Below are 16,274 nucleotides of genomic sequence, written 5' to 3'. Positions count from 1 at the left end.
CATTGTTGTGTGTATTAGTTAGTTCCTTTTATTTTTTAATTTTTTGGTCTCGCCTGCCGCACGTGGAAGTTCCCAGGCCAGGGATCGAACCTGCGCCACAGGAGCAACCCAAGCTGCTGCAGTGACAAGACAAGATCCTGAACTGGCTGCGCCACAAGAGAACTCCAGTTCTTTTATTGTTGGGTATTATTTCATCATACTGATGTAGTACAGGTTCTGTATCCATGTATCTGATAATGAGTATTTGGGTTTATTCCAGCTTTGGGCTATTACACATAAACCTTCTGTGAACATCTGCATATAAATCTTTTAAAAAATTTATTTAGTGTATAAAACTATATGGACCTCTGCTTTTATTTCTCTAGGGTTGGCACCACAGGAGGGGACATCTGGGCTGCCACTAGGCCTTCATCCCCCCTCCTTCTTCACCGTCTCCTGGCTCTCGGGATCCATCTCGACTTCAGAAACAATGAAGCACAGTTGGGACTAATACAAAAACCAAGCTCAGTGTGGGCAAGTGAAAAGCCAATCTGCCTTTGCCCCTGTTCACAAGCCAGTCAACAACCCCCCCAACCAGGTGTCCATTTCCATTGTCTGTCTCCAGCCAGGGGTGGCTGGTCCCATGTCTTCCTTACTCCTCGTCACGAGGATGGTCCAGAGGGGGCTCTAAGCTTGGCTGCAGTGGCCCCCAAACCAGGTTCTTGGATTAGGCTTCTATAAGCCTGCAGAAGTCCTTCCAGCTCCCAGTGGACACTCCCTGAGATGCTATCATCCTACCTGGATGGCTGGCCCATGAAAGCCATGGAAGGCAGTCTAGGGGCCTGGGTGGCATCCCCGGGCATGGACATACACCTGGCAAAGCCATCGTCAAAGTTTCATAACTTTAGGCTGAGAAGGCAACTCAGGTGGCAATTGTTCACAGATAAAGAAACAGGCCCATGAGCCAGCCGGGATCAGAGCAGGTGTTCAGACAGCTTCTGAGTTTGGCAGGAAGCCCCAGTGGTCTTCTCCAACCCCCACCTCTCCCAGAGCTCCACAATGAGGTGAGGGTGGGTCTCCTTCAGGGCTTGATAGAGGCGGTCCTTACAGGCCCAGTCCCAGGACCGGCTGAAGCCGAACAGCTTCCGCATCTGGTCTGGCTTGGTGACCTCAGCCCGCACCCCCTCATACTGCTCCTCACTCAGTACCTGTCCATGCAGCTTGTCCAGGATGGGGTCCACTGATGTCACTCGAGCCACCAGCTGCTCCCGGTACCGGTCCACGAAGTGAAGTGAGCCCGGGGCTTTTGAGGGTGAAGGTGAGGCTGGAAACAAACAAAGGAGGGCTCCCATCACAGCCTCTACCTCTGATATCCCATCTCTGCTGCTCTTTACTTACCTTGTCTGTATCCTTGGCTTCCTTCTCCTCCTGGAGAGGTGACTGACCACCAGGAAGACACCTCTGCCCTCCCTCACCACAGCACCCAGCCTCACATTCTGCTTGAGCTGGCAGTAGGGTCGGGTTCTTCCTCCCTGCCCCCGCACCCATGGCACATGGAAGTTCCTGGGCCAGGGGCTGAACCTGCGCCTCTGCAGTGACCTGAGTTGTTGCAGTTGGATTCTTAACCCATTCTGCCACAGTGGGAACCCCCAGGGCATGGGGTTCTTGTTGGAGGCATCTGAGGTGGTCCAGTCGGAGTTGTCAGGGCCCCAATGGACAGGAGTAAGGGGCACGGGGAGGGCCTGATCCCCTGGGAGGGTGGCAATGAGTGAGTCCCTTCCTTTCTCTCTCCCCTCCCCTCCTGGACCAGACAGAACACCCCAGCACTGCCACTAGCTCCTGTGCTCTCTACCAGCAGTTACTGACCTATGGGGCCTGTAGGGACTTGAGCAGCTGCACGTCTGAGGTCTCCTGGAGGAAAACAGAGATGAAGAAGCATCTATAACATGCTGGCTGTAACACATATGATCGTCCTCGAAACGCCTACCCACTTTGGAGATTCTTTGATTCTGAGAACAAGCTATGGATAAATTCTGATAAAATTTGGAGTAAGGCCTGGAAGGGCCTTTAGAAATTGGGAGTCCCTTCCTTATGCATATGGGGAAACTGAGGCCCAGAGGCCATGATCATAGACAGGGGCAGGGTCGGGGGGAAGAGAGAGAGAGAGGGAGAGGGAGGAAGAAGGAGAATGAGAACATCCAAATGATTGGTTTCTCCTTCAACATCCCAAGCATGGCTGAATCCAGTCATGGCCTGAAAGGAATCCTGGTGGAGAACTAACCATGGTTTAGATATCTTAAATTATTTAAGATGTCCTTATTCTGAGCAGACATCTATCTTGTTAAGGATCTGGCATTGTCACTGCAGCAGCTCAGATCACTGTGCTGCGACTTTGATCCTTGGCCCGGGAACTTCCACATGCCCAGTCTCGGGCCCTCCCCGCCAACCCACAACTTCCAAAAAAAAAAAAAAAAAACTATCTCTTTGTCCTTATTTGACCTTCTGTATTCACACAGATCAAGTCTATTCTGGATTTTGGTGTCAGAATCAAGATCAAGGAGTTCCATTGTGGCTCAGTGGTAACAAACCCAACTAGTATCCATGAGGATGTGGGTTCTGATCCCTGGCCTCACTCAGTGAGTTAAGGATCTGGCATTGTTGTGGCTACGGGGCGGCTGGCAGGTGCAGCTTGGATTTGACCCCTAGCCTGGGAACTTACATATGCCAAGGGTGCGGCCCTAAAAGAATCAAGATCAAGAAAATCCTAGCCCTTGGGAGTATTAGGTGCATTTCAATAGGAAAACAACAGTGATGAATGAAAGAGCTGGAACAATTAGTTACCAAAGGAGAGGAAGGGGCTGTCACAGCAGCTCCTGGGGACTGGAGTGTGAGCCGACTCTAGTTCAGCATGACCCAACAGTTTGGGGAGGTGGGCATGGGAGAGGGGAGCTCCGACTGTGGTACTGGGGGCGCAGGGTTCACTTGGACGGAGGGAGGAAGGTGTTCCATGTCCTCCATGCTGACTGGACAGTCTGGGAGTCCACCCTGGCTCATCTGTGAATGGGGGCATCTACCGAGGAAGGTTACCAGAATGCAAAGAAGTTGGAAGCCCAAATATATGAGGAATGATGGGGAAAAAGTACAGATGCTTAACTGTAATTTTTTTTTAAAAAGCTCAAAAAATTAAAAGAAAAAAAAAAGTGGAAGAGAGACTTAAGGGAGGTCTTGATCACAGTCTTGGAGCGTCCGAAGGGCTCTCCTGTGGGGAAGGAGACAGAGGCTCCATCAGCTCCAAGGGACGAAATTAAGACGAGGCAAGGAAGAGGTTGGCTTTCTATGAGAAAAAAGGATTATGTTGCTAGTATTTATCCGGGACCCCTGCACGAGAAATGAACATTGTTTAATCTCTCCACCAACCCCACAAGTTTGGTGTTGTGTCCTCCTTTCACAGACGAGGAAACTGAGGTTCAAATGAGTTAAGTAATTTTCTCGAGATCAACCAGCAAGGAAGGGCCCAGGTGGGGCTGCTGAGTTCTCCCTCTGCCTCTGTACCCAAATCGACTGACTAAAACTTCTCTTTCTAGCGCATGCTGATGCCTGTTTGTCGCAGCTCAGGAGGCAGTGTGACCACATTTCAACAACTGCCGAGGACTGGTGGTCCCAGGAAGGGCTGTCCAGGAGATTTTGGTTCTTGGGGGTGTTGGCATTAGAGACTGCAAAGTTCCTTCCCTTCCTGCAAGTTCATTCGTTGACGCCCTCTTGACCACCTTGAAAATATCTGAATGACCCAGGCTGGAATATCTGGTATTGGCCAAACTGACGTCATCCACACAATCATACAGCCATCTTTTTTTTTTTTTTTTTTTTTTTTTTTAAGGGGCACATCTGCCCTTACCCTTTCATCTAATGTCCGGGCTATGATGAGAAACTTTGCCCAAAACCTTGTGAGTGTCAAAGTCTACGAATTCAAGGGCAGCATGGAGACCCCTCAGTGCAAGAGTGCGAGCAGGGGGCCTTAGAGTGAGATTAACTTGACTTCAAATTCTGGTCATATCAACTCTTAGGTAACTAGGAAAAGCCACAGAACTCCCCTGGACTATGTTTTCTCAGAAGCAAGTTGTGATAATACAAACTGCCACACACATACAGGGGCACATGAGCGCACACACAAACACACGTTAACTTTCTCCCACCCCTGTGCTCCCTGGACTTGACTTTACCTGGTTTCACCAAGGCTTCCCATACCACAATCCCATCTTTCTTGTTGGTCACTTGCAGCTTGATCCCTGACCTCCAATGACCAACGTAGAATTCAGAGAATAGCTGGGGTTCTCTGGGACTCCGATAGCAGAGTTCCAGCTCCTGCAGGTAGAAAGAATCGCTGCGAGAGAAGTCCCCATGCATCCTACATGTAAGGTCTGGCACCTTCTTGGCTCTGCTCAACCTCACAGGCACACTCTGACCATCTCCTGTACTGAAATCAATCGTCACCTTTAGACACTGCTCTTTTCGGAATTTTCCACAAATCGTGACTCGGAAGGATGAGCACGACTGGGTGCCCAGTGAAAGAGGCTCGTAGTTTTTGTTTGTTTGTTTGTTTGTTTTTAAATCTTTTTAGGGCCACACCCGCAACATATGGAGGTTCCCAGGCTAGGGGTCAAATCAGAGCCATAGCCGCTGGTCTACACCATAGCTCACGGCAATGCTGGATCCTTAACCCACTGAGCAAGGCCAGGGATTGAACCTGTGTCCTCATAGATACCAGCTGGATTCGTTTCTGCTGAGCCATGATGGGAACTCCAAGAGGACTTATCCTTAAACATAGTGTTCAGACATCCTAACCCACCCAGATCCTTCTTCCCCTAGCTCCCCTCCTCTCTGCCTAAACGAGGGAGTGCTATTTAAGCAATTACAGCTTTATCCTTGTCAGTCTGCCCTGCCTCGAGATAAGATTTGTTGAGGTTCCCAGTCATAGAGTTGCCCCAACCTTCTGACAACAGCCATTCGAAGGCAAATCTCCATTTCCTTAGACCTTCCCCCAAATCACCCAACCAATGCCCCTATCCTATACTAGATTCTTCCCAACTCCTTTGCACTGAGAGGCCCTCTGGTTCCTGCACGGTGTGTCATCTCCTGCTGTGATGAGCACCAAACCTAGTGTGTTCAGCTACGGGTGTGTTCATGGTGGTTTTTTTTTTTTTTTTCTTCTTAAGGACACATCTGCAGTATGGAAGTTCCCAGGCTAGGGTTTGAATTGGAGCTGCAGCTGCCAGCCTATGCCATAGCCATAGTAACGCAGGATCCAAGTTGCATCTGCAACCTACACTGAAGATGGCAGCAGTGCTCCTTAACCCACTGAGTGAGGCCAGGACTTGAACTCACATCCTCATGGATACTAATTGGTTCTTAACTCACTGAGCCACAATGGGAACACATTTTTTTTTTTTTTTCAAATGGCTGTACCTGTGGCACATGAAAGTTCCAGGCTGGGGATTGAATCTGAGCCACAGCTGCAACCTACGCCACAGCTGCTACAACACTGGATCCTTTAACACACTGCACTGAGCCAGGGACTGAACCCATGCCTCTGCACTGACCCAAGCTGCTGTAGTTGGATTCTTAACCCACTGAGCCACGGCGGGAACTCCTCATGATGGTTGTGACTGGAAGGCATTGACACTTTATAGTCCAACTCTTCTCAGTGTCCCCAGGTCAAATCGAGTGTCACCCCCATCCTGCGACCCTCCCCTGCAACCTCCTTCCTCTCCATCTCTGAAGCATCCTGCTTGCCCTAGATCACACTCCCTGCCTGCCCAACCCCAATTCACTCCAACCCTGGGAAAGCTCTGAGACCTGCCCATGGGTCACCCCAGGCATGACCTCTGACCCTGTGAGGACCAAACATCTGGGCTGCTCACCTCTGGAATAATTTCCAGATTCTCGGAACCAGACACAATGTAGCGGCTGCCCAAGTACAGCGGGTTCAGTGGGGGTGGCTTGTGAATTCGCACAAATTGGAACTTCCTTTCTTCATCATCTATGGCCTGAGGAGTGCACAGAGCAACGATCAGGGGAGGAAGTGTATCTGGCGTCTGCTCAGAGATTCCGCCCATGGCATCTGGTCTAAACAAAAGGGGTGGCGCTTCTGTGCCTTTGGGTGGGTGGAGAGGGCAATATGGGCCCCGATGGCCTCTCACCACCGCACCCCCACCCTGCTCCAGAGACAGCCCCACACTTGGCCTCTGGTATATTTGGGGAGGAAAGTGGATCGTTGACAATGAGATGGAGAAGACAGGGAATGGGGGAAAGGAGACAGTTCTGAGCATGGAGACTGCCCCTCTTTGTGACTTCCGGGAAGAGGTTTGTCCAGAGATGAGTGATGGAGCAGCAAAGCCCCTGGGCGGGGGGGGGGGGGGGGAGACCTCAGGGAGCCAGAGCAGACCCTGGCTGAGCAGGGGCAGGATTATTCATTCACCCACTTCAAGGCTCCTGCTTAGCAGAGGCCCACCTTTATTCCAAGCTGACCCTTTTGGGGCACTCTCTGGTGGCACTTCCTGCTTGCTGCCAGCCCACCCTGGCCTGACCTTTCTGGCTCTCAGGGGCACCTTCTGAATGGAGCAGTCGCTGGGGACCAGGTAGAGGTGGAAGGTGACCTCCTCAGGATGGGGGTGATGGTAGAGCATCACTGTGGAGATGACGGGAATGAAGCGCAGGGCAGTGTGGACCATTCTCAGCAGCACTCCCATGGGGGAGAAGCTGGGGTTCTCCAGGACGGCGTAAGATGGCGCCACCATGGCTGGCTTCTCCAAGACCATCCCCTCCTCTTTGAAGTGGGCAACTTGGAACCAGGAGATGTCCACACAGCTCTCTGTAAAAGAATGGATTTGGGAGTCAAAGACTCGGTGCCCTCACCAAGTCAGGCTTGGCTGGGGGAGTGACGCCCCTGGGTGCAGGGTCAGGGGAGCAAGGGAAGGCGGCATGCATGGGCCTGGGTCAGGGGCCTTCCTGGGGACCCAGCCAGGGAAGGCGGCATGCCTGGGCCTGGGGCCTTTTGGGGGTTGTGGGCAATACTGTCTCTAGGGTGGGCACCAAATCCATACATGGGCCCTGCCTCAGGCCCTGGAGCTGGGAAACTTACTGACCCCATGGATACCCATGCTGATGTGGATTCTGTAACTATGGAGGACGTTGAGTGAGGCTGGCAGGTGGAGGACAAGGAGGAGGAAGGGGCAGTGAGGAAGTGGAGTGACCGAGTGTAGAACACACCTGTCAAGTATTTGTTCACCCACCATTCCTAATTTTCTTTGGGGGAAGAATCCCCCCCCACTGCCGTGTGGGTCTCAGTTGCTGTGCCACAAGAGAACTCCTACAAGGTTTTAATTTTAAATTTAAAAAGATTCAAGGGATATAAATTCTAACATATTGTTAATACTGACAATTTAAATGAACAAAGTTTAAACTTTAAACAATTAAACTTAACAAAGTTTTTGTTTTTTGTTTTTTGTTTTTTTTTTTTTTTGTCTTTTTGCCATTTCTTGGGCTGCTCCCGCGGCATATGGAGGTTCCCAGGCTAGGGGTTGAATCGGAGCTGTAGCCACCTGCCTACGCCAGAGCCACAGTAATGCGGGATCCGAGCCGCGTCTGCAACCTACACCACAGCTCACGGCAACCCCAAACTTAACGTTTTAAGGTAAGGGTACAGGCATATTCATGAAGGGGCTGGGGCTGTTGACAGAGTCCAAGCTTTAGTTTTGGATTTTAGTTTAGTTTCTGACCCTCGTGAGGGCCAGAAAAGGTTATCATCCCTTAGATTCCAGTTGATATGGTGGTTGAGCTCTTCAGGCTACTCTTTACCATTGATTTTTTTTTTTTCCTGCTGCCCCCTGAGGCATATGGAAGGTCCCGGACCAGATATTGAATGTGGGCTGGAGCTGTGACCTACACCACAGCTGTAGCAATGCTGGACTCCACCCCTGCCCCTCTTTTTACGGCCATACTTGTGGTATATGGAAGTTCTCAGGTGAAGGGTCAAATCGGAGCTATAGCTGTCGGCCTACGCCACAGCCACAATAATTCAGGATCTGAGCCACGTCTATGACCTATACCACAGCTCATGGCAAAGCTGGATCCTTAACCCACTGAGGCCAGGGACTGAACCTGTGTCCTCACGGATACCAGTCAGCTTTGTTTTCCCTGAGCCACGATGGGAACTCCCAATGCTGGATTCCCAACCCACTGCACCAGGGCCAGGGATTGAACCAGTCCACCCCTACAGAGACAAGCAGGATCACTAACCCTCTGTGCCAGAGCAGGAACTCCTACTCTTTACCACTGAAAGAGAACTGGGAGCCTTTACAATTTTATAAGTTATCTTTGCTATTGTTACTTCTCTGGTCTGATAACAATCCTTTATTTCTGCATTCTTTTGTTCCCTTAAGATCATTAATTACTAAGACCTGTTCAAGGACAATCATTGTGGCTAGGGTTTGCTCACAAAAGGACTTGGGCCAAAAATGGCTTCTCTTATGTCCAGAAGGCCATGCCTGGGGAATTCCTATTGCAGCTTAGTGGTAACAAACTCGACTAGAATCCATGAGGATTTGGGTTCGATACCTGGCCTCGCTCAGTGGGTTAAGGATCCAGCGTTGCCATGAGCTGTGGTGTGGGTGGCAGACACGGCTCGGATCTATAGTTACAGTAGGCCGGCAGCTGTAGCTCCGATTTGACCCCTAGCCTGGCAGGTGTGCCCTAAAAAAACCAAAAAAAAAAAAAAAAAAAAAAAGGCAAAAAAAGAAAGCCATGCCTGGTTCTCTTGCTCCAGGGACCCCCCCTACCCCACCCTACTCCATCTGCTTACAGTAGGAGTGGTTCTGTGTCAGAGTCTGGGGACTAGGGCCTCATATCCCTTTATTAAACAAAAGTGCTCTGTGAACTTCTGTTTATTTGTGCTCAGTAAATCCAGATCTTGTGTGTACAGCTGTGAACAGGGGAAACACAAGCCCTGCAATCCCATTACTCATGGCCCAACAGGGAAGACAAACAGAACAACGACACTGCTACTGTCAATACTGCCAAGGCATCACAACGCTGCCCTCCTCCTTTTCCTGGCCTCAGGCCATGGCCAGGGCTTCCTCTCCTTTAGACTTTGCCTTTGGCCTTGTAGCCTGATTCCACAGCCTGTCCTCCCTGATGACTGTGTCATCACTGCCTTCCAGTTCCAGGTGAGATGCTGAGGGGTCAAGACTGAGACTTTCCTGCTCAAGGAAGGATGCTCAATTGGCATCAAGCAAAAGTTGGGGTGTAGAGAGCTGTCTGGCAGAGTCTCAATGTTGTGGGCTGCAAAAGCACCTAACCAGCTCTGAGAGGCCAAGCATGCTACCTAACCTCTTGGTGCATCATCTGCAAAGTGCAGCCGACAACAGGGCCCCCCTAGTGGGAGTGTGATGATGAAATGAGTTTGTGTCTATAAAGCACATGACCATCTGCCATGATCATGGGCAAAATAATCACATAGCCTGGCTGTCATGGTTCTTTATGTTTCTTCCTCCAACAACTTGGGGTCTTGCAAACCATTGCCTTTGGAATGGATAAGCAATGAGATCCTACTATATAGCATGGGGAACTATATCTAGTCACTTATGATGGAGCATGATAATGTGAGAAAAAAGAATATATCTATGTATGTGTGACTGGGTCACCTTGCTGTACAGTAGAAAACTGACAGAGCACTGTAAACCAGCCATAATGGAAAAAATAAAAATCATAAAAAAAAAAACAACTTAGGCTCTGGGAAGGAAAAGGTGCTAAGATCTTCTGAAGATGCGTGTTGCTGAGCCCAAGTACTTTTGACTGTATTGCTGTATAATTCAGAAGGCACTGGTTTCAGAGAAGTAGCAATTTTTTTGTTTTTGGTCTTTTTAGGGCCGAACCCGTGGCATATGGAAGTTCCGGGACGAGGGTGGAATCAGAACTGCAGCTGCAGGTCTACACCACAGCCATGGCAATGCTCACTCTGAGCCACACCTGTGACCTATACTACAGTTTTCTACAGTGCTGGATCCTTAACCCACAGAGTGAGGCCAGGGATCAAACCCACACCCTCATGAATATTAGTTAGGTTCTTTTTTTTTTTTTTTTTTTTTGGCTTTTTGCCTTTTCTAAGGCCACTCCCGTGGCATATGGAGGTTCCCAGGCTAGGGGTCGAATCAGAGCTGTAGCTGCCGGCCTATGCCAGGGCCACGGCAACGCGGGATCCCCAACCCACTGAGCAAGGCCAGGGATCGAACCTGCAACCTCATGGGTTCTAGTCAGATTCGTCAACCACTGTGCCATGACGGGAACTCTTAGTTAGGTTCTTAATCCGCTGAGCCACAATGGTCAATCTGGAAGCTACAGTTTTGAGGCATATGGAGTATCACGGTGGTACCTAGCAAACCAGAAGAGGTGTATTCCTGGGATGGGTGGTGGGAGGAGATGGGGTGTAAGCAGATAGGATGGGGGTCCCCAGAAAAAGAGAACCAGGTATGGCCTTCTTGACACAAGAGAAGCCATTTTTGGCTGAAGCCACTTTATGATCTAAGCCTGGCTGCAAAGCTTACCCTTGAACAGGCCTTGTAATAATGATCTTAAGGGAACAAAAAAACAAACTGTCATCAAACAAGAGAGGTAACAATAGTAGTTCCCATCATGGCTCAGTGGTTAACGAACCTGACTAGTATCCATGAGGACACAGGTTCAGTCCCTGACCTTGCTCAGTGGGTTAAGGATCTGGTGTTACCCTGAGCTGTGGTGTAGGTCACAGACATGGCTCAGATATCACATTGCTGTGGCTGTGGTTTAGGCTGGCAGTGGTAGCTCTGATTTGACCCTGAGCCTGGGAACCTCTGTATGCCATTGGTGCAGCCCTAAAAAGACAAAAACAAAAACAAAAAAACCCAGTAGCAAAAACGACAAATCAGTTGTAAAGCCTCCCAGTTCTATTTCAGTGGTAAAGACTATCCTGAAGCACTTTCTCAAGCTGTTTTGCAGAATTTAAACCCCCATCAATCACCAGATCAACTGGAACCTAAGGGGTGACCATGTTGACATTTTCTGACCCTTGTGACTTCAATCAACTAAAGCCCCTCATAATCATGAATGTACCTGTAGCTTAAAACTTCCCCAGTGTTGCTGTTTGGGGAGACACTGCTTTGGGAAAGATCTCCAGTGTTCTCCTTACTTGCTGCGAATTAACACATCCTTCTTCAGTGCTTTGGCTTGGTTGTGTCATTTGGCTCAACACCCACCAAGAGGCAAACCCGGTTTCGGGGTAACAGTAGGAGAAAAGTCACCATGGAAAGTCAATCACTTGATGCAGGACCTCACCAATGATGCTGAAGAAACAGCTAGTGCCCAAGTCCTAAATTAGGCCTGCATCAGGCAGTGAGGTCATCGTTACCAGGACAACAAACAGCTGCAGTGCAGATAACAGGCAGCAGGGATTCTGGGAAGGGGCTTGGTTTCCTGGCCCAGCATGAGCAGAGGCAAACTACATGCGGCCTTTGTGCGTTTTGCTTCTGGCTCTGTATGCAGAACCCAAAGGGAAGAAATCCTGTCTGGCCAGAGGGCAAGGTCGAAAATGTAGTCTTGAGAAGGCTGGTGGGACAAGGGCTTGGGCAGGCCTGGGTGGGAGTGCAGCTCTTATCGTGGGTTAACTGGACCTGGGTTAGAATCCCAGCTCTAATTACACATCTTAACACCATCTGAAGCCCCTTTCAGGCCCATGCTTACCACTCCCCCTCTTGCTTACCTTGGAGGGCCACAAAGTAGGGGAGGTACACAGCTGCCACGACTCCTGGCTCGGCCTTGATGTCAAAGAGAGGTCCTGCAACTCTCCAGTTGGGACGTGGGATGGTCTTGTTCAGGAACTGGTCCCAGGCACAGAATTCAATTTCAATGGTCACGGGCCCTCTCACCACAAAGTGGAGACCTGTGTGGGGCCAGTGGTAGGAGCCGGCCATGGGGAAGTGAACTCTGGCGAAAACAACAAGTAGACACTGAGTGATGCTACTCCAACTCACTGAGCACCCATTGGATGCCAGATGCTATGCTGGGCACTCTGGATCCAGCAGACTGGCTATAAACCCAGACACTGGAGCACATCCCTGATAGCCTAATATAGCGAATACAGTTGGCTGTTTCTACAATGATGATGATGAAATAGGAGAGTGTCTTTGTTTTTACTCTCTCTCTCTCTCTCTTTTGCCTTTTCTAGGGCCGTGCCTGTGGCATATGGAGGTTCCCAGGCTAGAGGTCCAGTCGGAGACGTAGCCGCTGGCCTATGCTGCAGCCACAGCAATGCAGGATCTATTTCTGCGACCTACACCAGAGGTCACGCAATGCCAGATCCTTAACCCACTGAGTGAGGCCAGGGATCGAACCTGTGTCCTCACGGATGCTAGTCCGATTCATTTCTGCTGAGCCATGACAGGAACTCCAAGTATTCTTGTTTTTAAAGGGCCTATTTGCCAATAAGCAATAACAATGTACATGGATATATATATATATATATACACATATATATATATCAAGATCCACAGCACATGGAAGTTCCCAGGACAGGTATTGAATTTGAACTGCAGCTGTGACCTACACTGAAGCTGCAGCAACACCGGCTGCACCGGGCTGTGGATCAAACCCACATCTCTGCATGAACCCAAGCTGCTGCAGTTGGATTCTTAACCCACTGCGTCACAACAGGAATGTCAATCTACATGGTAACGTTAGTGATAAACACTTGAAGCTGAAAACAACACTACAGAGTTCTTAAGTGACTTTCCCAAGGTTCCCCATCAAGTAAATGGTGGGGTCCTGGAGATCAGCCTCTGTAGGTGTTGGGTTGGGAGGATGTTATCTTTCAGCTGAGATAATGTCTGTGACAGTTAATTGCAATGTGTTGTGTGAGAGATCAGGATTATAGTTATATATATTTACTATTTATGACTATAAACACTTGGGTGGCAGGGCTGCCATATTCATCTCAGGGTCTCCTGTCACTAGTACTCAATACATAGTAGATACTAATTAAAGAGGAGCATATAGATAAAAAGAGATGTTGCTAAGATTTAAGAGACATAATAAGCCAAATACAATGAGTGGATTTCAGATTCTGATTAGAACAAACCATCTCTCAGGATACACTTCAGACAACTTAAGTACATTTTAGTATGGATTGGATATTAGATGATATGAAAGACATTGTCAGATGTGAAAGTGCCACTGTGGTTATGGAAGAAGAGGTATGTGTACTTTTTGAAATGTAACACAAAATATTTATAGATAAAATCACCCAATACCTTGGATTTAAAATACTGTAACAGGGGAGTTCCCGTCGTGGCGCAGTGGTTAACGAATCCGACTAGGAACCATGAGGTTGCGGGTTCGGTCCCTGCCCTTGCTCAGTGGGTTAACGATCCGGCGTTGCCGTGAGCTGTGGTGTAGGTTGCAGACGCGGCTCGGATCCCGCGTTGCTGTGGCTCTGGCATATGCTGGTGGCTACAGCTCCGATTGGACCCCTGGCCTGGGAACCTCCATATGCCATGGGAGCGGCCCAAGAAATGGCAACAACAACAACAACAACAAAAGACAAAAAAAAAAAAATAATAATAAAATAAAATACTGTAACAACAGGAGTTCCCACTGTCGCTCAGCAGTAACAAACCTGACTCGTATCCATGAGGATGCGTGAGTAATATCCCTGGCCCTCGCTCAGTAGGTTAAGGATCCAGCGTTGCCACGAGCTGTGGTGTAGGTTTCAGGTGTGGCTCAGATCTGGCATTTCTTGTGGCTGTGGTGTAGGCTGGCAGCTGTAGCTCCGATTCAACCCCTAGCCTGGAAACTTCCGTGTGCCATGGGTGTGGCCCTAAAGACTAAAATAAATAAAATAAAATAATGTAACAACAAAAGAGGAGGAAAGTGAATAGTTGAAACAAATTTGGCAACATGGTTGTTGAGGATGGGTGACAGGAACCTGGAGGTTTCCTGGACTCTACGTTTGAGTATATTTGAAAAATTTCATAGTGAAACCTCCTTTTCCCTAATGAAAGCACTGACTTGGTGTCTCAGCCCTCTCCCTGCCTGGTGGATTGGCAAGAGGGAGACCCAGGAGGCCTCGAATGGGGTGCAACTGTCTGCAGAGACCGGTGTGGGATGGGGGTCGGGGGGTCGGGGGGTGGAGGGATACAGGCAGACTCCGCTCACAAACCGGTAAAGGCTCCTCTCTTGGTCAACCACCTTGATAGCCACAGGCCCTGTGGGGCCCCAGAAGTCATCTTCGGGCCTCAGAGATTCCGCGTGCAGGTCGTCGGGAGCGGCCGGAGAAGACAGGCAGAGGGGTTTCTCCTGTGCTACCTGAGGGGAGCTTCCCTCTGGAACGGACAGGGAGAAGAGAACCAGCTTGAGGTTCTCCCGCTTGGCTTCCCCAGCCCCCTGGGGCTGGACCACGGAGGGGCGCTTCCCGAGGCTGGGGCCGCCTCTAGCCCCGCTCCCCGCGCCGCGTGCCTGCCCCCAGAGGCGGCTCACCCCTGCTGCCCCGTGACGCAAAGCCTCCTTCCTCCCTTTTCCCACTTCCCGGAAGTGCCGCTCTTCCCAGCATGCCCCGGGGCGCAGCTTGCGGAGGGACACGCCCCCCAAAATGGCCAGCGGGGTTCTCGTTGGGGTTCCGCGGTTAACAACCCGCCCAGCATCCATGAGGACGCGGGTTCGTTCTGTGGCCGCGCTCGGTGGCCTAAGGATCCTGCGTTGCCCTGAGCTGTGGTGTAGGTCACAGACGCGGCTCCGATCCCGCATTGCTGTGACTGTGGTGTAGGCCCACGGCTACAGCTCTGATTTGACCCCTACCCCGGGAACTTACATGTGTTGCACGCACGGCCCAAAAAAAAAAGAAAAAGAAAAAGAAAAAAAAAAAAAAAAAAGGATGGGCAGGGATGCGTTGGTGCTTCCCAGGCCTCAGAGGCCCAGGGTGGGCCTTGGGAGACTGGACTCTGGTTCAGAGTCTGAGACAGGGGTAGATATTTGGGAGAGGGGCAGCCCCAGCCCCCAAGGCTGGGAGGGAGGGAAGCAGAAATCCTGCAAGGTTCTGGGAGTGGAAGATAGCTCAAGGGGTGGGGGCTCTCCTATGGGCGCACCTCACCCTGTTTCACTCCAGAGGCAGAGGGATGCAGGGAATGACTTTTCACAGCTGCTCCCAGACCCCCAACCCTGCATCATAATACTCCCAGCCCGGCCCCTTCAAATTACCTGATTCTTGTCTCTGCTGCTTAGGTGAAGATCCGTCACCACTCATCTTTTCTCCGTCTGGGCCCTCATTGGAGATGGTCAGACTTGGCTTCCTAGACAGAGTTCAATTTCCTTGAATCTTGGAGAATGCTGGGGGTGGTGTACATGACATCCCCACTTGAATTCAACTCATCTGAATTTGAACTTGCGGTCCCCATCAGGCCTTCCCCGAACGTAGTCCCTGTCTCCGAGAATGGCCCCCATCCATCTTGGCATTTCTGCCAGAACTGGGGCATCATCCTGACTTCTCCCTCCCCCACTGAGAGCTGACGGATCACCTTAATTATCTTGACACGACCTCCCAAACAGCTTTCTTTTCTGTTTTCTTTCACCCACCTCCTCCACAGCCTCCATCCTCATCCCAGGCCTTGGCATCTGTACCTAGAACCACTGCATCATCCTAAGGTTTCCCTGCTTTTGCTCTTGACCTTCTTTGGACCATTTCTCCCACAGCAGCTGCTCTGAAAGTATGAGTCTGGTGCAGCACTTTGCTGTTGAAGCCCTGAAATATCTCTCAGTTGCTTTTTTTTTTTTTTCTCAGTTGCTTTTTGAAAGGGTGAAATGGAAAGTTATTTCTTTCTTTTTACGACTGCACCTGCAGCATATGGAACTTCCTAGGGATTGAATTGGAGCTGCAGCTGCTGGCTCATTCCACAGATCCTTAACCCAGTGAGTGAGGCTGGGAATCGAACCCTCATCCTTATGGACACTATGTCAGGTTTTTAACCCACTGAGCCCCAAAGAGTACTCCTAAAATGGAAAGTTTTGTTGTTGTTGTTGTGGTTACTCAATGAATTCGTTACATTTATAGTTGTACAGTGATCATCACGATCCAATTTTATAGGATTTCCATCCCACACCCGCAGCGCATCCCCCCACCCCCCGAACTGTCTCCTTTGGAAACCATGTTTTTCAAAGTCTGTGAGTCAGTATCTGCTCTGCAAAGTTCATTGTATCCTTTTTTCAGATTCCACATGTCA

At 50.0% G+C, this 16,274-nt stretch overlaps 1 protein-coding gene across 3 annotated transcripts; it reads right to left on the bottom strand.

Moving 5' to 3' along the window:
* NLRP1 (NLR family pyrin domain containing 1) lies at positions 302-15,874 on the bottom strand. 3 transcript variants are annotated; one of them, XM_021067720.1, is made up of 8 exons: positions 15,256-15,874; positions 14,222-14,384; positions 11,768-11,991; positions 6,564-6,847; positions 5,898-6,023; positions 4,200-4,341; positions 1,846-1,890; positions 302-1,303 (listed from the first exon to the last, which is right to left on the bottom strand). In XM_021067720.1, exons 1-8 carry the CDS (start codon positions 15,299-15,301, stop codon positions 954-956), a joined length of 1,380 nt encoding a protein of 459 aa, XP_020923379.1. In that variant the 5' UTR covers positions 15,302-15,874; the 3' UTR covers positions 302-953. The 3 variants fall into 3 exon arrangements, with proteins under 3 accessions (XP_020923379.1, XP_020923380.1, XP_020923381.1); XM_021067721.1 differs by having other exon boundaries at positions 6,585-6,847; positions 15,256-15,873; XM_021067722.1 differs by lacking the exons at positions 14,222-14,384; positions 15,256-15,874 and adding an exon at positions 13,679-13,735.

Source organism: Sus scrofa, chromosome 12 (genome assembly GCF_000003025.6).
Source record: "Sus scrofa isolate TJ Tabasco breed Duroc chromosome 12, Sscrofa11.1, whole genome shotgun sequence".
Lineage (NCBI taxonomy): Eukaryota > Metazoa > Chordata > Mammalia > Artiodactyla > Suidae > Sus > Sus scrofa.
This window is presented reverse-complemented; position numbering and strand designations above follow the sequence as displayed.